At 36.9% G+C, this 27,996-nt stretch overlaps 1 protein-coding gene across 10 annotated transcripts in view; it reads left to right on the forward strand.

Moving 5' to 3' along the window:
• The window catches only part of GSK3B (glycogen synthase kinase 3 beta), a 221,919-nt gene that overhangs the window by 116,085 nt on the left and 77,838 nt on the right, over positions 1-27,996 (forward strand). For all 10 annotated transcript variants that reach the window (XM_017965207.4, XM_017965209.4, XM_017965211.4 and 7 more), the window contains 3 exons: positions 11,003-11,133; positions 16,205-16,311; positions 23,185-23,282. In XM_017965207.4, the coding sequence (XP_017820696.1) occupies positions 11,003-11,133; positions 16,205-16,311; positions 23,185-23,282 (336 nt within the window). The remainder of the gene's footprint in view (positions 1-11,002; positions 11,134-16,204; positions 16,312-23,184; positions 23,283-27,996) is intronic.

Consider the following 27,996-nt stretch of genomic DNA (forward strand, 5'->3'; position numbering starts at 1 on the left):
GGAGGCGGAGGTTGCAGTAAGACAAGATCGTGCCACTGCACTCCAGCCTGGGCGACAGAGTGAGGCTCCATATCAAAAAAATTGACTAATTTCTCTCTGTGTGGCTATGCTCCATTAAGCATTTGTTTGTTTCAGTTAATTTTTATTATAGATTTTGGTTTTCTAAATTTTTAAATAAATTTTACTTTAAAATTAATGTAAAATATACGTAGTTCAAAGCAAGATCAAGAAAACAAGGTATGTTCAAAGAAGGTTAGCTTTTATCTCTGTTCCCTCTGTTTTGTTCCTTTCCTTCACCAGTATTTTTAAAAATGTTCTTAATTTATCCTACCATTTTAAAAAATAAGCAAACATGAAATTATTCATTTTTACCCTCTTTTATATAAACGGTTACATAAAGTACACATTTTTCTCATTTTCAGTTAAAAATAGAGTTCAGTCCATGCTTTCGTGTGTGTATGTGTATTACCTTCTTTATGGCTACCGTATTACTTCATCATGTGTCTGTATTCTAGTTTATTCATCCAGTGACCTATTAATCCACAAATTGTTTTCTCCTTGTTTTTTGTTGTTGCGGTGTTTTGGGGTTTGCTATTAAAAAGAGTTCTTTAGTAAACAACCATGTGTACTTAATTGTATTTTTGCCAGCAAATATTTGAGATAGATATCTGGCATCCTGTATTTTAAAAAAGAAAATAATATCATTGTGCATATTTAAGTTGGCATTCAGAGAGAGATCTAGCACTCCCTTCTCCCTGTTGTGGGAAAAGAGATTATTATTATTATTATTTTAATGTAACCACAGCTCTTTCAGAGGCCAGATCTGTTGGCTCTGGGCATTGTTCTTTGGGAACATAGATCTCTTAAAGGTCTGAAAAGATAAAAACAGTGTCTGGAATTGATGAGTTACAAGTTGATCTTCTTTACATAGTCATTGTACATAGTTTTATTGTAGTCCTATTATATAACAAATGTTAGATTGTAAGAAGGATATAAAAGTAGTAAATGCAAATAAGTTTTACATTCATGAACTTCATCATCTAATAAGGACTTGTTAGATATACATGTTACCAGGATGGCAACTGCATTTCTTTATAATGGCTTTTTACTTTATCTGGGAGAGTAGAGTATATTCTGTGAGTAACACACAGGTTAAAAACTTTTTGAGCCCTGGGCAAGATGGCCAAGTAGGAACGACTCCGGTGCATAGTTGCCAGCAAGATTGACCCAGAAGGCGGGTCATTTCCACATTTCCATCTGAGTTACCAGGTTCATCTCGCTGGAACTGGTTGGACAGTGGGTGCAACCCAAGGAGAGCAAGCCAAAGCAGGGTGGGGCATTGCCTCACCCAGGAAGTTCAAGAGGTTAGAGAACTCCCTCTCCTAGCCAAGGGAAGCCATTAGGGACTGTTTCCTGTACTCCAGCCCAGATACTGCACTTTTCCCATGGTCTTCACAACCTGCAGACCAGAAGATTCCCTCTAGTACCTACAGAATCGCCAGGGCCCTAAGTTTCCAGCACAGAACTGGGCAGCTGTTGGGCAGAAACCGTGCTACCCACAGTAGTTTTTTTTTTCATACCCTAGGTGTCTTGCTGGCACCTGGAACACCAGCAACACAGAACTGTTCACTCCCCTGGAAAGTGGGCTGAAGCCAGGAAGCCAAGTGATATGGCTTGGCGAGTCCCACCCTCATGGAGACCAGCAAGCTAAGATCCACTGGCTTGAAATTCTCACAGCCAGCACAGCAGTCTGACCTTGACCAGGGTCATTTGAGCTTGGTGGTCAGGAGGGGCGTCTGGCATTGCTGAGGCTCAAGTAGACAGTTTCAACCCCACGGCGTAAGCAAAGCTGTCAGGAAATCAGAAATGGGGGAGCCCAACACACCTCAGCAGCTGCAGACACTGTCTCACTAGACGTCCTCGCTGAGCAGAGCATCTCTGAAAAAAGATAGTAGCCCATCAGGGACATATAAATAAAGCCGCCACCTTCCTGGGACAGAACACTTGGGAAAAGGGGCAGTAGTGGTTACCAGTTCAGCAGACCTAAACGTCCCTGCCTGGCAGCTCTGAAGAGAGGAGTGGATTTCCCAACAATGCGTTCTAGCTCTGATGAGGTACAGACGGCCTCCTCAAGTGGTTCCCTGACCTCTGAGTTTCCTGATGAGGAGACACCTCCCAGTAGGGGCCAACAGACACTTCATATAGTAGAGCTCTGGCTGGCACCTGGCGGGTATATCTCTGAGACGAAGCTACCAGAAGAAGGAACAGGCAGCAGTCTTTGCTGTTCTACAGTCTCTGCTGGTGATTGCCAAGCAAGCAGCATCTGGAGTGGACCTCTAGCAAACTCCAGCAGACCTGCAGCAAAGGGCCCTGACTGTTAGAAGGAAAACTAACAAACAGAAAGAAATAATTTCAACATCAACAAAAAGGATGTCCACTCAGTGACCCCATCCCGAGGTCACTGACCTCAAAGACCAAAGGAAGATAAACCCATGAAGATAGGAAGAAACTAGCATAAAAAAGCTGAAAACTCCAAAAACCAGAATGCCTCTTCTCTTTTAAGGGATCATAGCTCCTCACCAGCAAGGGGACAAAACTGAATGGAGAATGAATTTGATAAATTGAAACTTGTGTGGAAAACACAGCATGAGAACTTCGTGAAGCATATACAAGTTTCAGTAGCCAAATCCATCAAACAGAAGAAAAGATAATCGGAGACTGAAGATCAACTTGATCTTTTTTCACTTTTTTCTCTAATCTTGTCTTTTTGAAATAAAGCAAGAAAACAAGATTAAAGAAAAAAGAGTGAAAAGAAATTTAAAAAGCCTCTATAAATATGGGATTATGTGAAAAGACCAAATTTACATTTGATCGGTGTACCTGAAAGTGAAGGGGAGAATGAAATCAAGTTGAACACACTCTTCAGGTTATTATCCAGGAGAACTTCCCCAACCTAGCATGGCAGGCCAGCATTCAAATTCAGGAAATACAGGGAACACAACAGAGATACTGCTTGAGGAGAGCAACCCCAAGACACATAATTGTCAGATTCACCAAGGTTGAAATGAAGGAAAAAATGCTAAGGGCAGCCACAAGAAAGGTCAGTTACCCACAAAGGAAGACCATCAGATTCATAGTGGATCTCTCGGTAGAAACCCTCCAAGCCAGAAGAGAGTGGGGGCCCAATATTCAGCATTCTTAGAGAAAAGAATTTCTAACCCAGAATTTCATATCCAACCCAACTAAGCTTTATAAGCTAAGGAGAAATAAAATCCTTTACAGACAAGCAAATGCCTAGAGATTTTGTCACCATCAGGCCTGCCATATAAGGGCTCCTAAAGAAAGCATCAAACATGCATAGAACAACCAGTACTAGCCACTGCAAAAATGTACCAAATGGTAAAGACTATCAATGCTAGGAAGAAATTGCATCAACTAATGGGCAAAATAACCAGCTAGCATCATAATGGCAGGATCAATTCACACATAACAGTATTAACCTTAAATGTAAATGAGCTAAATGCCTCAATAAAAAGACAGACTGGTGAATTGGATGAAGAGTCATCAGTGTGCTGTATTTGGGAGACCAATATCATGTGCAGAGATGCACATAGGCTCAAAATAAAGGGAATAGAGGAAGATTTACCAAGCAAATGGAAAGCAGAAAAAAGCAGGGGTTGCAATCATAGTTTGATAAAACAGACTTTAAACCATCAAAGATCAAGAGAAACAAGGGCGTTACATAATGGTAAAGGGATAAGTGCAGCAAGAAGAGCTAACTTTCCTAAATATATATGCACCCAATACAGGAGCACCCAGATTTATAAAGCAATTCTTAGAGACCTATGAAGAGACTTAGACTCCCACACAATAATAGAGGGAGACTTTAACATCCCACTGTCAATATTAGATCAACAAAACAGAAAATTAACAAGGATATTCAGGACTTGAACTCAGCTCTGGACCAAGCAGACCTAATAGACATCTACAGAACTCTCCACCCCAAATCAACAGAATATGTATTCTTCTCAGTACCACATCACACGTGTTCTAAAATTGACCACATAATTGGAAGTAAAACACTCCTCAGTAAGTACAAAAGAACAAAAATTAGAACAAACAGTCTGTCAGACCACAGGGCAATCAAATTAGAACTCAGGATTAAGAAACTCACTCAGACCTCACAACTACATTGGAAACTGAGCAACCTGCTCCTCAGTGACTACTGGATAAATAACAAAATGAAGGCAGAAATAAAGATGTTCTTTGAAACCAATGAGAATGAAGACACAACCTACAAGAATCTCTGGGACACATCTAAAGCAGTGTGTAGAGGGAAATTTATAGCACTGCATGCCCAACAGAGAAAGCAAGAAAGATTTAAAATTGACATTCTAGCGTCACAATTAAAAGAACTAAAGAAGCAAGAACAAATTCAAAAGTCAGCAGAAGACAAGAAATAACTAAGAGCAGAACTGAAGGAGAGACACAAAAAACTCTTCAAAAATATAAATGAATCCAGGAACTGGTTTTTTGAAAAGATCAACAAAATAGATAAGACCACTAGCCAGATTAATAAGAAAAGTGAAAAGAATCAAATATGCAATAAAAAATGATAAACGTGATATCACCACTGATCCCATAGAAGTAGAAACTACCATCAGAGGATACTGTAAACACCTCTACACAAATAAACCAGAAAATCTAGAAGAAATGGACAAATTCCTGGACATTTACACTCTCCCAAGAATAAACCAAGAAGAAGTCGAATCTTTGAATAGACCAATAACAAGGTCTGAATTTGAGGTAGCAATCAGTAGCCTACCAACCAAAAAAGTCTAGGACCAGATGGTTTCACAGCCAAATTCTACCAGAGGTACAAAGAAGAGCTGGTACCATTCCTTCTGAAACTATTCCAAACAATCCAAAAAAGGAGGGAATCCTCTCTAATTCATTTTATGAGGCAAACATCATCCTGATACCAAAACCTGGCAGAGATACAACCATAAAAGAAAATTTCAGGCCAATATAGCGATGAACTATAATGCGAAAATCAAAAATACTGGCAAACCAAATCCAAGAGCATATCAAGAAGCGTATCCATCACGATCAAGTCGGCTTCATCCCTGGGATGCAAAGCTGGTTCAGCATATACAAATCAATAAATACAATTCATCACATAAACAGAACTAAAGACAAAAACTACATGATTATCTCAATAGATGCAGAGAAGGCTTTCAACAAAATTCAACAACCCTTCATGCCAAAAACTCTCCATAAACTATATATTGATGGAATGTATCTCAGAATAAGAGATATTTATGACAAACCTACAGCCAATATCATACTGAATGGGCAAAAACTGCAAGTATTCCCTTTGAAAACTGACACAAGACAAGAATTCCCTCTTTCACCTCTTCTATTCAACATAGTACTGGAAGTTCTGGCCAGGGCAATCAGGCAAGAGAAAGAAATAAAGCGTATTTTATTTATGCTTTATTAGGTAAAGAGGAAGTCAGGTTGTTTCTATTTGCAGACCACCTGATGTATATTTAGAAAACCCCATCGTCTCAGCCCAAAATTTCCTTAAGCTGATAAGCAACTTCAGCAGAGTCTCAGGATACAAAATAAGTATGTAAAAATCACAAGAATTCCTATACACCAATAACAGACAAACAGCCAAATCATGAATGAACACCCATTCACAATTGCTAAAAAGAGAATTAAATACCTAGGAACACAACTTACAAAGGATGTGAAGGACTTCTTCAAGGAGAACTACAAACCACTGTTCAAGGAAATGAGAGAGGACACAAATAAATGGAAGAACATATTCCATGCTCATAGATAGGAAGAATCAATATTGTGAAAATGGCCCTACTGCCCAAAGTAATCTATAGTTTCGATGTTATCCCCATCAAGCTACCTTTGATTTTCTTCACAGAATTGGAAAAAACCACCTTAAATTCCATATGGAACAAAAAAAAAAAAAAAAAAAGGAGCCTGCATAGCCAAGACAATTCTAAGAAAAAAAAGAAAAAGCTGGAAGCATCACGCTACCTGACTGCAAACTATACTACAAGGCTGCAGTAACCAAAACAGCATGGTACTGGTACCAAAACAGATATATAGACCAGTGGAACAGAACAGAGGCCTCAGATAAAATGGCATACACCTACAACTATCTGATCTTTGACCAACCTCACAAAAACAATAGGGAAAGGATTCCCTATTTAATAAATGGTGTTGTGAAAACTGGCTAACCATATGCTGAAACTGGACCCCTTCCTTACACCTTATACAAAAATTAACTCAAGTGGATTAAAGATCTAAATATAAGACCTAAACCCACAAAAACCCTAGAAGAAAACCTAGGCAATACCATTCAGGACATAGGCATGGGCAAAGACTTCATTAAAACACCAAAGCAATGGCAACAAAAGCCAAAATTGACAAATGGGTTCTAATTAAACTAAAGAGCTTCTGCACAGCAAAAGAAACTATCATCAGAGTGAACAGGCAACCTACAAAATGGTAGAAAATTTTTGCATTCTACCCATCCGACAAAGGACTAATATCTAGAATCTACAAAGCACTTAAATTTACTGGAAAACACCAAGCAACCCCATCAAAAAGTGGGTGAAGGATATGAATAGACAGTTCTCAAAAGGAGACATTTATGCAGCCAACAAACATGAAACGAAGCTCATCACTGATCATTAGAGAAATACAAATTAAAACCACATTGAGATACCATCTCACACCAGTTAGAATGGTGATCATTAAAAAGTCAGGAGACAACAGATGCTGGAGAGGATGTGGAGAAATAGGAACACTTTTACACTGTTGGTGGGGGTGTAAATTAGTTCAACCATAGTGGAAGTCAGTATGGTGATTCCTCAAGGATCTAGAACCAGAAATACCATTTGACCCATCAATCCCATTACTGGGTATATACCCAAAGAATTATAAATTTTTGTATTATAAAGACATAGGCACACATATGTTTATTGCAGCACTGTTTGCATTAGCAAAGACTTGGAACCAACCCAAATACCCATTAATGGTAGACTGCATAAAGAAAATATGGGACATACACATTATGGAATACTATGCAGCCATAAAACAGGGTTAGTTCATGCCCTTTGCAGGGACATGGATGAAGCTGGAAACCATCATTCTCTGCATACTAACACAAGAACAGAAAACTAAGCACTGCATGTTCTTACTCATAAATGGGAGTTGAACAATGAGAACACATGGACACAGGGAGGGGAACATCACATACTGGGGACTGTCAGGGATTGGAGGGCTAGGGGAGGAATAGCATTAGGAGAAATACCTAATGTAGATGACAGGGTGATAGATGTAGCCAACCACCATGGCACTTGTATACCTGTGTAACCTGCATGTTCTGCACATGTATGCTAGAACTAAAAGTACAATATTAAAAAAAAAAAACTTTTTGAGCACCTTTGCTTTTCTGATGAGTATATTTCAGAACCAAATGGGTTTTAAAATGCAACTCTAAAACAGATGACTGATAGATCATTGTTGTGAACTTTTTTTTGTTTAAAAGACATGTTTAAGGACAGGATCTGATTACACAAGACAATTGGGTGCATTTTTTGAATTATAAACAAAATTGTTATTACTTGTTTTAATGTGTATTCCATTGTTTTATTATTTTATTTAGGTATGGCACAGAGAAGAGGGCACTGGATTTAAGTTACTTATAACTTACTGTGTTTAAATTGTGTTCTATTGCAATGTACATTTTTTTCTGTGCTATATTGTCCTGTAACTGAAGTATAGTAATTATTTTATGGAAATGTTAACAATTCTGTACCAACTTTGAATAAAATGAAAAATTTTTTTAAATTGTGTTTATTGAGCCCCAATATCTTCTGTAAAAATGGGGATAATGTGTATCCCACAGATTAGTTGCAAGAATTAAATACAGAGGCAGAAATGCTTTTCTTGGTTTGGCACTTAGTACATGTTAAATCTGTTATATTTCAGAATGTATTAATTATATTTGAGTTCCTAAGCATTAATCATTCTAATCTTTTATTTAGCTGCCAAGCATTTTCTCTCTCTCTCTCTCTCTCTCTTTTACTTTTTGAGCCAGAATCTCACTCTGTGGCTCAGGCTGGAGTGCAGTGGCTCAATCTCAGCTCCCTGCAACCTCTATCTCCTGGGTTCAAGCAGTTCTCCAGCCTCATCTTTCTAAGTAGCTGGCATGACAGGCATGCACCACCAAGCTTCACTAATTTTTTGTATTTTGGTAGAGACAGGGTTTCACTATGTTGCCCCCAGGGTGGTCTCGTCTCTTGAGCTCAGGCAGTCCACCAGTCTTGGCTTCCCAAAGCGCTAGGATTACAGGTGTGAGCCACCGCGCCCGGCCTCCATCAAGCTATTTAATGATTATATTTTTGCACTTTTTTTTTTTTTTGAGACGGAGTTTCGCTGTTGTTACCCAGGCTGGAGTGCAATGGCACGATCTCGGCTCATCGCAACCTCCGCCTGCTGGGTTTAAGCAATTCTCCTGCTTCAGCCTCCCGAGTAGCTGGGACTACAGGCGCGCACCACCATGCCCAGCTAATTTTTTGTATTTTTAGTAGAGACGGGGTTTCACCTTGTTGACCAGGATGGTCTCGATTTCTAGACCTCGTGATCCACCCGCCTCGGCCTCCCAAAGTGCTGGGATTATAGGTGTGAGCCACCACGCCGGGCCTATTTTTGCACTTTTATTTAATAAAATAAAATATGGCAAAAAAAAATAAATAGTAATGAAAAGAGAAGTACTTACTCAAACCACTACAGAATATTATATATGTGTGTGATATTGAGCAAGTTCCTTAATCTCTCTGTGCCTCAGTTATTTTATAGTTAAAATGGTAATAATATTAGTACCTGTTACATAATGTTACTATAAGGAATAAGTGAAATAATACACATTAAACAGTTAGAACAGTGTCCAGCACATAACTTGTTTTTCTCTTATTGTTTTGCTATCTTTCTTGTCTAGAGAGCCTCTCAGCTTTCTTATAAATACACTTTTATAAAGTAAAACAACAAATATATAATATTGCATATTTCATTCTTTATCTTGACTTCTTTATATAAACTTTTCAAAACAGTGAAGATAGACTAGATCTTTCAGATGAAAGAATACAGTAAAATGACATCTTAAAATTAACCTCATTTAAACTCTTAAGCTTTTTTTTAAAAAAAAAAAGAACTTGTTTTCACTGATTCTTGCTGACCTAGACATTACTACCCTGGCACAGTAAAATCTCTTCTTTTAGTAAATTTATACTGTGAACTCAGTTTCTTATGGGAGGTTATCTTTTTAGTGGTAATGAATTAAACACCCAGAGTAATCTTTAGTTCTTAGAAGTGGATTTTGTGAATGATGGTACAATAATAGAAGTATGAAGTTTTTAAAAAAATTATATTCATACCTAAATGCCTTAATTTTAACTTTGTTGGCAAAGTGCTGACCTTATTAAAGATATCTGTACAGTTTGCATCATGCATTGATTTAAAGAAGACTTAAACTTTTCCAGCTGTATTTCACATTTACATCAAGGATGTACTAAAATTCAGCTGTTTGCAGTTTTCACGATGCTTCTTTGAAGGAAAGTAGGTTTCATGTGAACTTCAATTAACCTAAGCCTTAGCAGTAGCTTTGTTTTTGAGACGGAGTCTTGCACCATCGCCCAGGCTGTTAGTGCAATGGCATGATCTTGGCTCAGTATCTCCGTCTCCTGGGTTCAAGCAATTCTGTTGCCTCAGCCTCTTGAGTAGCTGCAACTACAGGCATGCACTGCCATGCCCAGCTAATTTTTTTTTGTATTTTTAGTAGAGATGGGGTTTCACCATGTTGGCATGGATGGTCCTGATCTGGCCTCGTGATCCACCCACCTCGGCCTCCCAAAGTGCTGGGATTAAAGGCGTGAGCCACTATATCCAGCCAGCAGTAGCTTTTAAACATTGTGCCATATGCCAGAAGTCATTAGACTTCTGTCTTTTTTTAAATTGTTTTTTTACTAAGACATTTGTTAATCTTAAGATGGTTTGAATCATTTCAAAAATTCAGTCTATGGTGTAACTTTAGGGTAGAGGTCAGAAGGTAAACAGCCAGAAAAGTTTAAAAGTGAAGCAGAACAGTGATCTTGAGATAACCAGACGGTTTAAATTATACTCTTTCTCCATGCAGTTTCTCTCTCTCTTCTCCAGTTAAGAGTCTCATTCTTTCTTCCATGTGACCCAGTTTCTCAGTGTGTCTTTTTAGTAGTAAAATTGAGAAAGTCCTCTTTTTTTAAGATGATGTCAATAGGCATCTTTTTTTCAATGTCATTTTAAAGTATTCTTTTCCTGAAGGATATTAACAGGAAGAATTTTGATGCTACTAACAGGGTTATTAATGTCTTCATAGAGCAGTGATTACAGGTTTTCTCAGTCCACATAAGTTTTCCTAGCACTGTATCAATCACCTTGGAGGCTAACATCTCAGAAAAATATGATTCTGAAGATAACATTTTAGAAATACGTTTACATTGAGCAGTGATATACTAGAAAGAAGTATGAGCTTAAAAATCAGAAGATCCGGTTTCTGGCCCAAAGTTACTTATTAGTCGTGATTTAGGATGCCTCTTTGAGCTTTTCATTTGTGTTTTAAATAAAAGCCTATCTTAGCAGGCTTGTAATGTGAGATGTTAGTAAAATTAAAAGTTATAAAGCACATTGTAAAATTTTCATTTTTATGTTATACAGAATGGTGCAAATAGCATATATGGTTAGTGACACTTTAATTCATATACAAATAGCTAATAATATAGAAATGACATGAAACTTGTGAAAGGAAGTTTGAGCGCCAGTAATCCATAGTATTGTACCTGTTCTTTTCTGAGAATCTGTTACTTTATTGACTGCTTAAGGATTCTGATTTGTTGAAGAGAGGAAGTATTTAATTAATTTCTACTCTCTATTCCAGTTGTATATGTATCAGCTGTTCCGAAGTTTAGCCTATATTCATTCCTTTGGAATCTGCCATCGGGATATTAAACCACAGAACCTCTTGTTGGATCCTGATACAGCCGTATTAAAACTCTGTGACTTTGGAAGGTACGCCACTGTCTCTTCTCCCCCTACTGTGCTCTTTTAAATGTATTCCTTTTGCAATATCAGCCTAAATACTGTAATTCTTACTCAAGAAGTATAAACTAGTGCAGCTGTGAGAGTTGTGTTATTTTGTGTCATAATTATAAATGCATATACTCTTTCATTGAACAATTTAACTTTTAGGAATTATTTCATTAGAAATACACATTTACAAAACATTGTGTATATATAGGGATTTTTATTTATTTTGGAAGGAAAATTTGTATTGTTTTAATTATTTTTATGTACAGAAAACTCAACAGTGTACACTTAATCCAGTTTAGTGGCAAGTTCTTTAGCCTTTGCCTTTTCAAGCTTGGCGATATGAGCCACAGACTGGGACCCAGGACATTGCCTCCCCAGTGACAGCGGATCTCATCATATCTGTCATTGTAAGTGATCCTGATAGCTTCCACCAGCTTAGCCAAAGCGCCTTCGTCTTCCAAGTTAACCTGTGTGAAGGTGACAGTGGTGCAGGTCTTCCTGTGGACTGGACATCCCAGTCTTGCTATCCCCTTGATAATACAATAAGGGACTCCCATCTTACAACACAGGGCAGGCAAGAAGACAACCAGCTCAATGGGATCCATGTCGTGTGCAGTCACCACCAGCTAAGCTTTCTTGTTTTCCACCCAGGTGGTGATGGTGTTAACTCCTGCTCGAAGGACAGGTGGTCTCTTAGTGGGGACGTCCCCTTGGCCAGCTGCTTTCTTCTTGGCCCGGGCCAATAGCCTCTGCTTCTTTTGCTTTGTCTCTGATCTCTGCTTGTGGGCCAGCTTAAGTAGCTGAGTAGCTGTTTGGCAGTCCAGGGCCTGGGTGAACTGGTTAATTGCAGGAGGCACTTTCAGCAGCTTTTATAGAGCATGGCTCTGCTACGTCACCCTGATATAGCGGGGCCATTTCACAAAGCGGGTGAGGTCTCTTTTGGGCTGGACATCGTGTCCAGGGCCAAAATTCTTAAGCCTTTTCTCAAACAAGGGATTTACCACTTTCTTTGCCTCTTGCTTCTTCATGACAGCAGGGGCTGGAGCCACCTTCTTCCCCTTGGTCTTCTTTCCTTTCAGCATCTTGGGCGGTGGGAGGAGAGAGAGCAGGATTTTTATTATAGTATTGTTTATAAACATGTTAGTAGGAAAATGACTAAATAAATTATGATACATACAGAGTAATAAATGCAACCACGAGAAAGAATGAGGCAGCTCTCTGTGAACTGAAAAGGAATGATCTCTAGGAAATATTAACTGAAGAAAGCAAGGTCAAGAGTATATGTATTGTTTGCCACCTTTTATGTTTTAAAAACATACAGAGTGTAACTATATGTACAAATACATGTGTGGCTTGTTTCTGAAATGGTGCATAGTCTATAACATTTGATTGCTTGAGAAGGGAAACTTTGGGAATATAATATAGTTAGGAAACTCACTTTTCCATTGATTGTATTTTAGTATTGTTTGAATTTATACTATGTATATATACTTGTTTTTCAGTAACTACTAAATTTTTAAAAAATATTATACATTACTGTGTATCTTTTTAACTTCACAATTAACCTCAATTCAGAGATGAGATAAAAGGTCTACTAGCACTGTTTTCTTCATTTTACTCTATAATTTAACCTTTTATTCTACCTTTTTTCCTGCAAATTCCAGCAAACTTTCTGCTTTTAAAAACTCATTTCTTGGTAATACACTGTGAGTTTGTAATAAAACTTTATTTTTTGCATTTTCAGTTTTCAGTACTTTGTTCTTACCTAACCTTTTAACATGTAGTCAAGCCTATATTCCCATGTAACTCAGGTGTTTACCCTGCTACTTTCTCACTGGTGTAATCATCTCACGTCTCTCCTCATGGTCCCTAAGACAAAATCTACATAATTTGGATTCTCTCCAATTTAATTTTTTCATCCTTGTTACAAATTCTTTCTTTTATCATAATCTTTTAATTACATATTGTCCCACATTTGTTGATACCTATGTTCCTATCCCTTTGTAATACTTTTACGTCAACTTACAGTTTAAATTTGGGAATTAACATAAGATATATTTTCTACAGGCTTCTCTTGAGACAGATGCTTAAAAAAATAAGCAAATCTGTTCTGTCATGAGTTAAACTTTTCTTAATCTCACAATGTGTCCTCTTTCAGACCATCCTCATTTTACTGTTTCCTAATTTCAGATGACCTGTTACAGGATCCAACTCACTTTGCAGGCCATGATTCTGTTCCCTGAACTATTTTTTAAAAAAATTTTTTTAAATTATTTATTTATTTATTTTTTGAGACAGAGTTTCACTCTGTTGCCCAGTCTGGAGTGCAGTGGCCTGATCTCAGCTCACTGCAACCTCTGCCTCCTGAGTTCAAGTGATTTTCCTGCCTCATCCTCCCACATAGCTGGGATTATAGGCACGTGCCACCATGCCCTGCTAATTTTTGTAATTTTAGTAGAGGTGGGGTTTCACCATATTGGCAGGCTGGTCTCAAACACCTAACCTCTGGTGATCCACCAGCCTCAGCCTCCCAAAGTCCTGGGATTACAGGCGTGAGCCACTGCGCCTGGCCCCCTAAACTATTTTTAAAAAGGGTAAAAGATAATAAAACTCTTATTTGATGTTTGAAACAAAGCACTACTACTTGTCTATAGGAAAAACTGGCCAAATCAGATATGTTTTATTGTTAACAGGGTGTCTTCCCCATTGAGAGTGACTGACTTTATAGGAACTGTAAAAAGACAATGAGACACCAAGGTTAGAAGAGCTTCTGTTCTCATGATAGTGTCAAAACACTTGGTACAGCCCATTCTCTTGGGATATAAAATAGCTTTATTCTAATAAATTTGGAAGAGGGATTTTACTTGTTTGAGAGCTCATTTTGTAAACCATCTGATTTTTTTGTTTTTAACAAAATTGGTTTGGCCAGATAGAGTTTGGGAAACACTTTGGAGTTTACATATCAGATTGGTAGTTTGAACAAAGTACTATTACTCTCTCTTTTTTTTTTCCTCAGAGGGGGTCTGTCACCAGGCTGGAGTGCAGTGGCGTAATCTTGGCTCACTGCAACCTCCAACTCCCTGGTTCAAGTGATTCTTCTGCCTCAGCCTCCCAAGTAGCTGGGATTACAGGCATGCACCACCATGCCCGGCTAATTTTTTTTTTTTTTTTTTGTATTTTTAGTAGAGACAGGGTTTCACTCTGTTGGCCAGGCTGGTCTCCACCTACTGACCTCAAGTGATCCACTCGCCTTGGCCTCCCAAAGTGCTGGTATTACAGGCATGAGCCCCAGTGCCCAGCCTATTACTCTATTCTTAGTTATTTTTTACTAGTTGAAATGGGGCGTAAAAGTAGCCAAAGGACTTGTTGGAGTATTTAGGGACCAAAGCTAGATGTGATCACAGTATTGGGCAAGGAGTTAAAACCAGCCTCCTCTATAAGAGAGGTGGCCCCATTTTTGTAGCTTCATCAAGTAATGAAAAAACTTCAGGCTACAAAGCTTGGATACTAACATTTTGTCTTGTAGTGAGTTTTCTGAACTTAATTGGATCCATCTTATTAATTTTAAAATGTCCTTTAGAAGCTATAATGGTCTCCTATCAATTATGCTGAAAACTAAATGTCATAATTTTCATGCAGCCTAAAAACAGGGATTAGTATTTATTAATTTATGAAATGGTTATTGTAGGTCAGTACTTGGGGAGAGGGTTAAAAAACAAACTTCAAAACTGGTGTTGAAGGCAAAACAAGTTAAGGTTAGAGTTATCATTTACTAGAAATAAATGGAAGAAAAGAAAGCCCAGTCATTGAAATCCTTGTGGCTATGTTTGTCTGTCTTTACCCTGCTTTTCCAGTACCTCTACGTCAGTATTTTCTTACCTGTTTTTTTTGACACTTATTGTTTTACTGTTGTGATTTTGTTACATTTTGCCCTATATTTATCTTTTTTTTTTTTTGAGACGGAGTTTTGCTCTTCTTACCCAGGCTGGAGTGCAATGGCGCGATCTTGGCTCACCGCAACCTCTGCCTCCTGGGTTCAGGCAATTCTCCTGCCTCAGCCTCCTGAGTAGCTGGGATTACAGGCGTGCGCCACCATGCCAAGCTAATTTTTCATATTTTTAGTAGAGACGGGGTTTCACCATGTTGACCAGGATGGTATCGATCTCTAGACCTCGTGATCCACCCGCCTCGGCCTCCCAAAATGCTGGGATTACAGGCTTGAGCCACTGCCGCTGGCTGTTTATCTTTATTATTACTGTATGTCAGAATAGCTACCTTCTACAGTTTATTTTATTCTGTCTTTGAATTATCTTGAGCAACATCTCAAAAGAAAGTAGTTGTAATTTATTATACTTTGATGTTTAAAATACTTGCTACAAAGTAATTTAGTAGGAAAATTAGAATAAGAAAACACACAATTAAACTTAATATAGCAGAGTTAGAATTCATAGTCTGTGAATCATTTCTACCCTGAAGTTGAAGGGCTTGTCTGTTTATAATTTTTTGGGTAATAAATGTTTATGCAGTTAATAAATTGACCACAATGTGGAAAAATATTTAGTCTATAAGTCTTGAAATATTTACCTTGAGTCAGAAGTCAAAATGCAAGACAGTAGCCAATTTCTTGCCCTTTTTAATGAAATATATTGGGTAAGGAGTATTCATTCTTAGAATCTATTATCATGCTTTTTGGTGGGGAGGCACCTCTTTTCTGCCCTTGCTTCTTAGTATTTTAGAGGTGGAATTTGGAGAATAGAGGATCAGAAGAAATTCAACACATTCTTTTTTGCTTTTGGTGCCTTCTTCCTTAGGGGACCAATGCTTTCTTTAAAAATTGCTTTTCTTTTTTTGCAGAGCAAGGTGTTAAAATTACAAATTTCTTTTGTCAGAGATAGTTACAGTTTACATTTTCTTTTTCATATATTATATGATTCAAATGATGTGAATCTTAGAAAATCATTTGATACTGTGAAAGGGTAGCAGTCTAGGTTCTTTTAAGATTTAAATTTAAAGAATTTCTGCTTTTTATTTGTATTTCTTTTTCTGTTAGTGCAAAGCAGCTGGTCCGAGGAGAACCCAATGTTTCGTATATCTGTTCTCGGTACTATAGGGCACCAGAGTTGATCTTTGGAGCCACTGATTATACCTCTAGTATAGGTAAGTACTGAATCTGAATTTAATGCTTGTAATTATTAATTGCATCTTGATTTTAATAATTTAGTATTATTAATCTGTACTTTTCATTTCCATTGAAAGATGGGTATATCCTATAATGTTTTTTTCTTAAAGCTTGAGATGCAAACATGTACAGGCATACCTCATTTTATTGCCTTTTCAGGTACTGCTTTTTTTTTTTTTTAAACCAGTTGAAGGTTTGTATCAACCCTGAGTCAAGCAAGTCTGCCTGCACTATTTTTATAAGAACATGTGCTCACTTCATGTCTTTGTGTCATCATGTGTTTGTGTCACATTTCGGTAACTATTGCAACATTCCAAAGTTTTTTATTATTGTATCTGCTATGGTGATCTGTGATCAGTGGTTTTTATGTTACTGTTGTAATTATTTCTGGTTGCCACAAACCACAACAATATAAGACAGCAAACTTAATCCATCAGTGCTGTGTATGTTATGATTATTCTACGAGCTGGCCATTCCCCATCTCTCTTTCTCTCCTCAGGCCTCCCTGTTTCCTGAGAGACAACAATATTGAAATTAGGCCAGTTAATAACTCTGCATTTGCCTCTAAGTGTTCAAGTGAAAGGTAGAGTAGTACATCTCTCAGTTTAAATCAAAAGCTAGAAATGATTAAGCTTAGTGAGGAAGGTATGTGGAAAGTTGAGACAGGCCAAAACCTATGCCTCTTGTGCCAGTTAGCCAAGTTGTGACCACAAAGGAAAGGTTCTTAAAGGAAATGAACTGCTACTCCAGTGAACAGATGAATGATAAGAAAGTAAAACAGCCTTATTGCTGTTACGGAGAAAGTTTAGGTGGTTTGGATAGATCAAACCAACCACAATATTCACTTGAGCCAAAGCCTAACCCTGAGTGAGGCCTGCACTTCCTTCAATTCTGTGAAGACTGAGAGAGGTGAGGAAGCTACCCAAGAAAAGTGTAAAGGTAGCAGAGGTTATTTCATGGGGTTTACGGGAAAAGCTACACCATGCTATAAACATGCAAGGCAAGCAGCAAGTGCTGATGTGAAGCTGCAGCAAGTTATCCAGAAGATCTAACTAAGATCATTGATGAAGGTGGCTACATTAAACATCAGAGTTTTAATGGAAACCAAACAGCTTTCTACTGTATTGGAAGAAGATGTCATTTAGGACTTTAATCTCTAGATTTCCTAAAGATGAAAGACTTCCTGTAGAGAGAAGTGTCAGTGCCTGGCTTCAAAGCTTCTAAGGACAGGTTGACTCTCTTATTAGGAGCGAATGCAGCTGGTGACTTTAAGTGGAAGCTGGTGCTCATTTACCATTCCAAAAATCCTAGGACCCTTAAGAATGATGCTAAATGTACTTTGCCTGTAAACAAATGGAGCAACAATGAATAAATGACAGCATATCTGTTTATAGCATGGTTTACTGAAAATTTGAAGCCTACTGCTGAGACCTACTGCTCCAAAGAGAAATACTCCTTTCAAAATATTACTCCTTATTGACAATGCAACTGGTCACCCAAAGGTTGAGAAATAAATGTAAGGCCGTAGTTGCCATAGATAATGATTACTCTGATTGATCTGGGTAAAGTCAATTATAAATCTTCTGGAAAGGATTCACCATTCTAGGTGTTAAGAACATTTGTGATTCATGAGAGTGGGTCCAAATAATATGAACAAGATTTTGGAAGAAGTTGATTCCAAGCCTCACAGATGATCTTGAGGTATTCTAGACTTCAGTGAAAGAAGTTTCTGCAGATGTTGTGGAAATAGCAAGAGAATTGGAATTAGAAATGAAGTCTGAAAATGTGACTGAACTGCTGCAATTTCATGATAAAACATAAACAAGTTCCTTCTCTTATGGATGAGCAAAGAAAGTGGTTTCTTAAGGTGGAATCTACTCCCAGTTAAGATGCTGTATTGAAATCACAACCAAGGATTTAGAATATTATATAATTGTAGTTGATAAAGAAGCAACAGGATTTGAGAGAACTGACTCCCATTTTGAAAGTAGTTCTACTGTGGGTAAAATGCTATCAAAGAGCATCTCATACTACAGAGAAATCTTACATGAAGGGAAGAGTCAATTGATGTGGCACATGTTGTTGTTACTTTAAGAAATTACTCCAGCCACGTCCCAGCCTTCAGCAACTGCCACCCTGATCAGTTAGCAGCCATCAACATCAAGGCAAGACCCTCTACCAGCAAAAAGATTACAACTCACTGAAGACTCAGATGATAATTAGCACTGTTTTTTAGTAATAAAGGGTTTTAAAATTAATGTATGTACTTTTTTTTAGATAGAATTCTGTTTTACAACTTAATACTTATAGTATAGAGTGAACGAATCTTTTATACACACTGGGATACCAGAAAATTTGTGAGAATTGCTTTATTGTGTCTTACTTTAGTGGTTTGAAACCAGTTCTGCAACATCTCTGATGTATGCCAGTATAGAATTTTTCAAATTTTACTTTTTAGAATTTAACATATACCTACTATTCTGTTTTCTTCCTTGGACTATTAGAATTATAAAGCTAATAGTTTTTATGTTAAGAATTTAAATTAATTCTAAGTATACTTTTAAAAAATTTTCTTATTTAAAATGCTCCTGAAATTCTTCTGAGCCTGCTTACACTAGTTGGAGAATTTATCAATAATGTTATTTCATTAAGCTAATAATGAAAATGATAGTACGGCCATATTGTTGACATTTCTTTCATGCTATCTCTGTTATTTCTATAAAACCAGCTTAAATCATTAGTAGTTTTGCTAAACCCACTGATTCTGTATGAGTCTTCACCCAAGATGTTTAGTGGTAGAAGGAACTGAATAGAGATCATTAGCTTTAATCATCATTGACTTCTCTTTTACTCCATTTTAGCCCACTAGCCAGGAGTGAACAGAGAGAGCATGATCAGCTGGACATGAATAGGAGGCTAACAAACAAGGAGCAACTTTAAGCTAGATGTGCAAGTGGAAACCAAAATTATTTTACTCTTACATATTATTTCTGAAGAGAATTCCTTAGTCTGAAAACAGAAACAAAAACATGCAAATAATAAACCAAAAAAAAAAAAAAAATCCCCACAGTAACAGAAAACTAAAACAAACAAACTATAAAATAGACCTGGCCTGGTGCAGTGGCTCACATCTATAATTCCAGCACTTTGGGAGACTGAGGTGGGCAGATCACTTGAACTTAGGAGTTTGAGACCATCCTGAGCGATATGGCGAAAACCTGTCTCTACCAAAAATTAGCCAGGCATGGTGATGTGCATCTGTCGTCCCAGCTACCTGGGAGACTGAAGTGGGAGGATGACTTGAGCCCAGAGGACAGAGGTTGCAGTGAGCCGAGATTACACCACTGCACTCCATTGGGTGACAGAATGAGACCCCCCTCTCAAAAGAAAACAGCAACAACAAAAGAAAAAAGACCTTGGGACAATTTTTTTGACTTTTTGATACAAATAGAAATTCTCTGATATAAGCAAACACCCTAATCAGAAACACATTGTCATTTTTATTTTGCCAAATGGCAAAATGCCAAAGCACATTTTGATTTGTGCCAAGAAGCCAGCAGTTTTATCCACCATTTCCTTTGTACCCTCAGTTACAAATATTAACCTAGTGAAGGTATATTCTTATGAAAAGAATTGGCCGGGTGCGGTGGCTCACGCCTATAATCCCAGCTGTTTGGGAGGCCAAGGCAGGTGGATCACGAGGTCAAGAGATCGAGACTATCCTGGTCAACAAGGTGAAACCCCATCTCTACTAAAAATACAAAAATTAGCTGGGCATGGTGGTGCACACCTGTAGTCCCAGCTACTCAGGAGGCTGAGGCAGGAGAATTGCTTGAACCCAGAAGGCAGAGGTTTCGGTGAGCCAAGATTGTGCCATTGCACTCCAGCCTGGGTAACAACAGCGAAACTCCATCTCAACAACAACAAAAAAAAAGAATTTTGCCTTCTGGGACATCTAAAAATGTCTAGAGAACCAAGGTCCAAAGAGTACAAAGTGTCCTCTGTAGACCACACTTTGAAATCTGCTTCACTAGAGGGTAGAGAGCATAATTATTTGTGTATGTATGTGTAGTTAATTCTCAGAGTCTCGTTATGGCTGTGGTGCATGGCTTATATGAATGGAGAGATGAGAAATAATACAAAGAATATTTTGCTTGTGACGGACCTGGGTATGAGTGTCAGGTCACTATTGGAGTAAAGTGGAGATTACTGACGGTTCCACTTTGCTGAGTGGCTGTGAGGCTTAAATAAAATGTTAGTGAAAATACTGTAGAAATGTAAGGTGGTATTCTTTTCGTGGCATTTTAAAACTTGACTCTCCCCAAGAGCAAATTTCAGGCCCTTGTCTTTAGGGCTGAATCATTGGATTTTCCAGCTGCTTTACATTTTATTCAAATATATGATACTGATTTAAGATACCGGTATGAGTTGTGCCATAAACATCTAAAATAAAGGCAGTTTGATTCATCTCAAAAAGTCACTATATCATCTCACACATTAAGGAACAGTTATATAAACGGGAGCCTTTTGAACCCTAACAAGCCTAGGTTTGGGCTCCCATTATAGACTTAGGATACTTGCCTCTTAAGATTGTAATATTTTTAAACAGACCCTCCCAAAAACTATACTAATATAGTTACATTGTAAAATGTTTTTAACAGTAATGTTTGAAATGAAAGAGTAGCTGGTTCTGACTAGATTATTGTCATATTTAAATACAGCCAGGGGGAAAGCTGATGTGTCTGATTATATTGTCTTACTGAGAAATGGCAGAATGAGAGCAAAAGTCTTCCTTAGAACAAGAAACTGAACTTGCAGACAGACCCTTAAAGAATCTGTTATTCTGTAACAGTGAAACAGTTATTCAGGAGAGTGCTGTCTTGACTGGGAATTGAGAATGATTTCAGGCCTACCTCTACTGTTCAGTACTTTTACCTTGGGCAAGTATTTACCTCTATCATGCCTCAGTTTTCTCATCTATGAAATAAGTGTGTTAAACTAGATCTTGAAAGATCACTCTAACATGAACTTAAATATGAAACAAAATGTTATTCTGGCCTTAACCCCAACTAACTAAAATTCAGCGTGCCAAAGCACTACTTTTATTTTTTGGTACCTTCTATTTAGTGAAGTTTTGTTCTGTTTGGAGAATTTGATCCATTTGTCCTGTTAAGTAAGAACAGAAGAGACTTTTATGTCATCCAAAAAGTGATTGATAAATAACTTGTTTTTACTAACTTGACTGATATAACATGAATTGAAGGCTGCTAGTATAGCTGTTACCTGAAACTTTTAAGTATCAATACTTCATGGTAACTACTAGGCAAGAGTATGATGTTTTACTTTTTGTCTTCCATATCTGTAACTAAATCTTGCCTAAGAAAGTATTTCCTGTTATTTTTTATGAAGGCATAATTATTCCCCTACAATTTTTTCAACCTTGTGTTCTAAGATGAATCATTCCATATTAGAGAGGAAAACAGTTGAGTGCATATTGCCTTCCTTCTTACTAACTAGGTAAAGAGATATTTTTAAACTTAGATTAAAATAAGCATATACGTAAATAAGTATTAAGTAAAATAAGCATTTAAAGTACTTACTATTGTCTTGGAGTAAAGATTCCTTAGGAATATTGATATTTGCTTCATTTAGTTGTTTCCTAATATATTAAATAGGGCTCTTGGTCTATATTTGCAGAATAGGTGTCTTGTTTATGGTTATCAACTTAGGACTGGGTAAAATCAACTTGAGTTTGGTAAGTGAATAACCATGCCATTTTTCTAGGTCAAAAAAAGTAGTCACTGGAGCAGTGATTTTCAGTCCCTCTCGAGAGTACATTTCACCACATCAGACCTTTTAATTTTTTGTTGTCTCCATAATGTTTACTGTTCCTTCTTCTCCTTCCCTACTGGTAGGTGGTAAAGCCCAGCAATGATTCATATTCATCTCTCTAAAGCACTTGAGTGTTGGTACATTAAAAACCTAGGAGTCTCAGAAATCTGGAAGCTAAAAAGCAGCCTTTTCTTGGAGGAAGTCTTAATAGTGGGCTTTAAAATAGAGTGACCGTACAATTTATCTTCTAACCTGGTAATACTTTCAAGAGAAAAAGAGGGTATTACTAATAATTACCCCTCATGGACAGTATATAAACCATGACTATACTGGGCAAACCAGAATGTATATTTTAAAGTATTTTAAAAGTATATCGAGTTAATTTTTAGGGTGTTCTCGGGACTGAGGTTTTCACTTTGACTTAAAAGTGAATTATTTTTATAATTTATGAAGTAAAATATATTCCTCTATCATTGCTATTCCTTTTTTTTAAGAAAAGATAATATATTTAAGTACATTTTTCTGTCAGTCATCCTAGAATATAAAAATCAACCATTTAAAGTCTTAAAAATGTTCCTCAGAACTTGCATTGACTTAAAGTCCAGTGTCTGTGAAAGAGTGAACCTTTCTTTGCTGCTGCTCTCTAAGTACCTACTAATGTGCAAAGATTGTGTCACTTTGACTTATTTTTAAGTATGATAAGTAGATAGTCCTGCCATAGCTTTGTTACTGTAATCCTCTGTCTTATTATTTGAAGACTTGAATACCTGAAATTTGATGATAATAGACTTTACCTTTATTAGAATATTCCTATTGGCCTTTTTTCCTCTTTGGTAAGTTTAACATTTACTTAAAAGAACATTAGAGAAATTTTATGACTGTTTTCTCTGTTTTGGATTGTATAATCTTTTCCTTCTGATATTTACTCTGTGATCAAAGTAAAATTAGAATATGTATACAAACATTTTTCAACTAAATCTATAAAGTATTAATAAGGTTTTGTTTTCTTTCCTCTTTAGATGTATGGTCTGCTGGCTGTGTGTTGGCTGAGCTGTTACTAGGACAACCAATATTTCCAGGGGATAGTGGTGTGGATCAGTTGGTGGAAATAATCAAGGTGAGAAGGCTGAATCAGAATTTTTGAACCAGAAGAAATTTTGGTGCTACTTTAATAATACATATCACACATACACACAGATGAGAAACTTAAAAAATGGAGGAAGTGACCGAAGGTCACGTAGCAAGTTCAGCTATAAAGTGGGTATAAGAACACCCCCCAGCCTTTTGGTTTTTATTTGAGTTACTCTTCTCTTGTATGGTCCTAGAAAAGCTATTATGTATATCTAATACAAGAGATGTATATATCTCTTATTTAAAGTACTTAAAAGCAAAATTGGACTATAAGCTAATTAAAATGTATGTAAGCTGAATAAAAGCAGAAGCTGTATCTGCTTTTGCTCACTGTACATTCTCTGCTCCTAATACGCTGTGGAGCACATAGGACATACTTGTATTTGGTTACTATTTATATTTATTCAGTACTTATAAAATGAATGATTGCCTACATGTCTGGCTAGATCATTAGTAGAAAGTAAATTTTGACTTAGGGATTTAATATAATTTTATTTATTGAGTCAATATTGGTTTAATATAATTTTATTTTTAATTTTATTTAAAGCTGAATAAAAGCAGAAGCTGTGTCTGGTTTTGATGAGACACAGCTGCTTTCATCCAGCTTTGCATACCTACACCTTTATTAACAACAAACATTTAAATATTATCTTGGAATCTATGTTTTCTTTTAAGGATAGTAGAGCTGAGATTTTAATTGAATTTTTAAATGTATTTTTTTTAAAGTTTTAAATATTTGAGATCTTAAAAGAAGCCTCTTAAAAAACAAAAAAACTAGTGTCTATATTCATATCACTAGATTGGTTCATTCTAAGGTTTCAGTTTGGACAAAGCAACACCACCTACAGTCTTTGGGTCTTTGTTTGTGATATCCCAAATTTTTCATAGAATTGTTAAATTGAAAAATCTCCTTAGAGATTGTATTGTCCTAGCCAACATATTTTAGTTACATTTCTAACAAATGGTTTTCTAGTATTTTCTTGAACACTTTCCCGGCATCAGATTACTACTTAGGATGCAGTTCATTTTATATTGGACAGCTTGAATTTAGTTTTCCTTATACTGAGCCCTAACTCCTCAGTGACTTCTACCAGTTGAATATAGGACTGTGATCAAATTTTTTTCACATCCTTTTACTTCATTCTATAAAAATAGGGATTTTTAAAATCAAAAGTGGTTTTGCTAGATGTCAGTATGTGCAAGTATAGTTGAAAAGACCAGGCCGGGCGCGGTGCTTCAAGCCTGTAATCCCAGCACTTTGGGAGGCCGAGGCAGGTGGATCACGAGGTCAAGAGATCGAGACCAAACTAGTCAACATGGTGAAACGCCGTCTCTACTAAAAATACAAAAAAAATTAGCTGGGCATGGTGGCGCGTACCTGTAATTCCAGCTACTCAGGAGGCTGAGGCAGGAGAATTGCCTGAACCCAGGAGGCGGAGGTTGGGGTGAGCCGAGATTGCGCTATTGCATTCCAGCCTTGGTAACAAGTGAGCGAAACTCCGTCTCAAAAAAAAAAAGAATAGACCAGTTTATGATCAGCGAATCATCCTTACTATCTATATAATTTTGCATCTTCTTTTTGGTAACGATCTTTGAGTTTCAGATTTAACCTTTAACCCTTGTTAACAGAACTATTTTCTTTTTTATTTCTGTGCTACACTCAGATCTAAATTTGAGTAGTTTGCTTTCTTTGTTTTTTAAACACCTACCCTGTCATGTAAATTAATGCTTGAATACAGAGCTTGGCCAGCTTTTTCTGTAAAGGACTAGATAAGATATTTTAGGCTTTGTGAGCCAAAAAGCAAAATCAAGGATATCATATAGGTACTTCAATAACAAAAGAGAAAACACATTTTTACAAAATTTTTTACTGATGAAGTTAGAGGTATAATAATTGAGGGTTTTCTTTTTTTGTTTTTTCTTTGTAAATACAGCTCTACTAAGCAGAAGAATTGAGTTCTTTTGGGGGGATATAACCTTTATTTTAATTGAGGTTCAAAGTTAGTAGTTTCTAATTATCAAGTTGATTGCAGATCTATTAATTCTTAGCTTATGGACCTTACACAGACAGTGGGCTATAGTTTCCTGATCCCTGCTCTTACATAATCATTCAGCATTTCTTCTGTCCCTAAACTTTTATTCGATGTACTTGAGCTCACCATCACCATGCTACAATCCTCTGGACATATTTGCTATTCTATTTGTCATATGTGTTTAGCTCATTAGAACTGTATAATTTCTCTACTGATTATATTTTAGAATTTTGTGGTCATTTGTCATTAATCTTAATTAATTCATTCATAATACAAATAGAATTTCTAAGAAAGCTAAGTGAACATCTGTGATAATTCCCTGTCTCGTGCCTGCCACAATATCTTACAAACCTTTAAGTCTAGAGCTTGTTTGTACCACTTTTTGATAGTCCTTGTAATCCATTTTTCTGCTATTGTTAGTTTATTCTGCCTACTTAATAGATTTTGGTAGAAACTCTCAGTTTATTACTGATAATTTCAAACTTGGTTTTTATTAAGTGCTTATTTTTTGCATAATGGCCCATGATCAGTATGTAGTAGCAGGCCAACTCTGAAACAAAACACTCATTACTTATGTACTGTGCTATCATCTTACATTAAGAAATATACTTATCACCTTACTAGTTCCAAGATCACTGCTTATAAGATGTTTTGATAATGATATATAAGATAACAGAATTAAAAGTATTTCCAAGCATCCAGGGCATTTGGGGATACCTGGTTTCTAGGTCCCTTTTATGTCCTTAAGAACGGCTGCCCAGGATAGATGGAATTAACAGTAGTAGTTTACTATCCATTTATTGACTGGAAGTTACACATTGCATGGAGACTCATAGGCTTTTTATTTTGTGCAAGTGTGTGTATGTTTAGTATAGTTCTAAGTCTTACTGCATGAAGGTTAATAAACTTCATAGGAGTGTTGTGTGTGTGTTTAACGTAGCCCCAAGTCTTATTGGTCTTGCCAGGGGCAGTAGTTCACACCTATAATCCCAGGACTTTGGGAGGCCAGGATGGACGGATTGCTTGAGTCCAGAAGTTTGGGACTAGCCTGGGGAACTTGGCGAAACCCAGTCTCTACAAAAAATACAAAATTTGGCCAGGCATAGAGGCACATGCCTGTAGCCCCAGCTTCTTGGGAGTCTGAAGTGGAAGGATTGTTTCAGCCTGGGAGACAAATGTTACAGTGAGCCAAGATTGCACCCTTGTACTCCACCTGTGTGACAGAGCGAGACTGCATCAATCAGTCCCATCAATAAAATAATAAATATCACAGCCGGGAATGGTGGCTAATGCCTGAAATCTCAGCACTGTGGGAGGCCGAGGTGGGCAGATCACTTGAGGTCAGGAGATTTGAGAAGAGCCTGACAACATGGCGAAACCCTGTCTCTACTAAAAATACAAAAACTAGCCAGACGTGGTGGCACGTGCCTGTAGTCCTAGCTATTCCAAAGGCTGAGGCAGGAAAATTGTTTGAACCTGGGAGGCAGATGTTGCAGTGAGCCAAGATTGCACCACTGCACTCTAGCCCGGGCGACAGAGCGAGTCTCTGTCTCAGTCATTCAGTCAATCAATGTAAAATCTTTTTTCTTCTTTTTCCTGCCTGCCTTAACTTCCATCCCTCCTATTATTGCTAACATTTGTTCCTCAAATGTTAAATATATATGAGGTCTCACTGAAATAAAGATTCTTAAGAAATGCTGATGTAGCTGTTCCAGTTTTCCTGATCTAAGTTGGAAAAGAGTGTGTTTATTTTCAAAGTTAAATGTTTTTAAGACATTTTGTAATTTAAACAAATATTTTCATGCACTGATAAACATGGGTTTACGAATACATTTGAAGTTTTCATAAAGGTGGTCTCATAGATGCCCAGTTCAGTTCTCATGTTTTTTAAGGTAATAGTCATGCACCTTTAGTGTTTATAATAACTAGGGAACTCATGTTAAACTATTATTTTCTCTGGAGTATCTTGGGATAGCTAACCCTGGAAAAATAGATAACTCTTCTCTGAATTTAAGCAAAAAAATGAAAGTGGATAATCATGTAGTAAACTTTATGAAGTTATTATGTGGTAAGCTTTCCTCATTATTTTATACACTTTTTGAGCAGGCACTTTTTTTATTCTTACGTTTTAATATCTGATGGCACCAAAATAATTTTCTATTAAGGTTCGTATTTACTTGTTAGCAGTTGTTAATTTATGAATTTGAAATTAGCTTGGAATTAATAGGAAAAGTTAATGTGGTTGTTGTGTATGTTGTTTGTTACATTTCATTGACTCAGATGTCCATGCCAATAATTTACAACGTAAGTCAAACAGTTTAATTAAACAAACTTTCTCTCATTCTAGCTAACATTTTAAATCTTCCTCACTGCTCTCTGATAGGTTTTTGTAAAATATTTAGAATAAAATTCAAATACATTATCTTTAGAATAAGTTAAAAGTGTAAGAACAGATTTGAAAGTCATGGAAAATCATTTCTAATCAGGAAAAACACAAGTATTTAATTTTCTGAAGTTAATTTCATGCATAAAATTTTCAGGTCAGCATTTCATTGTGTCATGTGACCTCTACATATCAAAATGCTTGGATTTTCACAGCACTTGTTAAAATCCTGTTAGGGACTTCTCATATGATGTGCTTTTTTTCCCCTTAAATTCTTCCTTAAC

This window comes from Callithrix jacchus, chromosome 15 (genome assembly GCF_049354715.1).
Source record: "Callithrix jacchus isolate 240 chromosome 15, calJac240_pri, whole genome shotgun sequence".
In the NCBI taxonomy this organism is placed as follows: domain Eukaryota; kingdom Metazoa; phylum Chordata; class Mammalia; order Primates; family Cebidae; genus Callithrix; species Callithrix jacchus.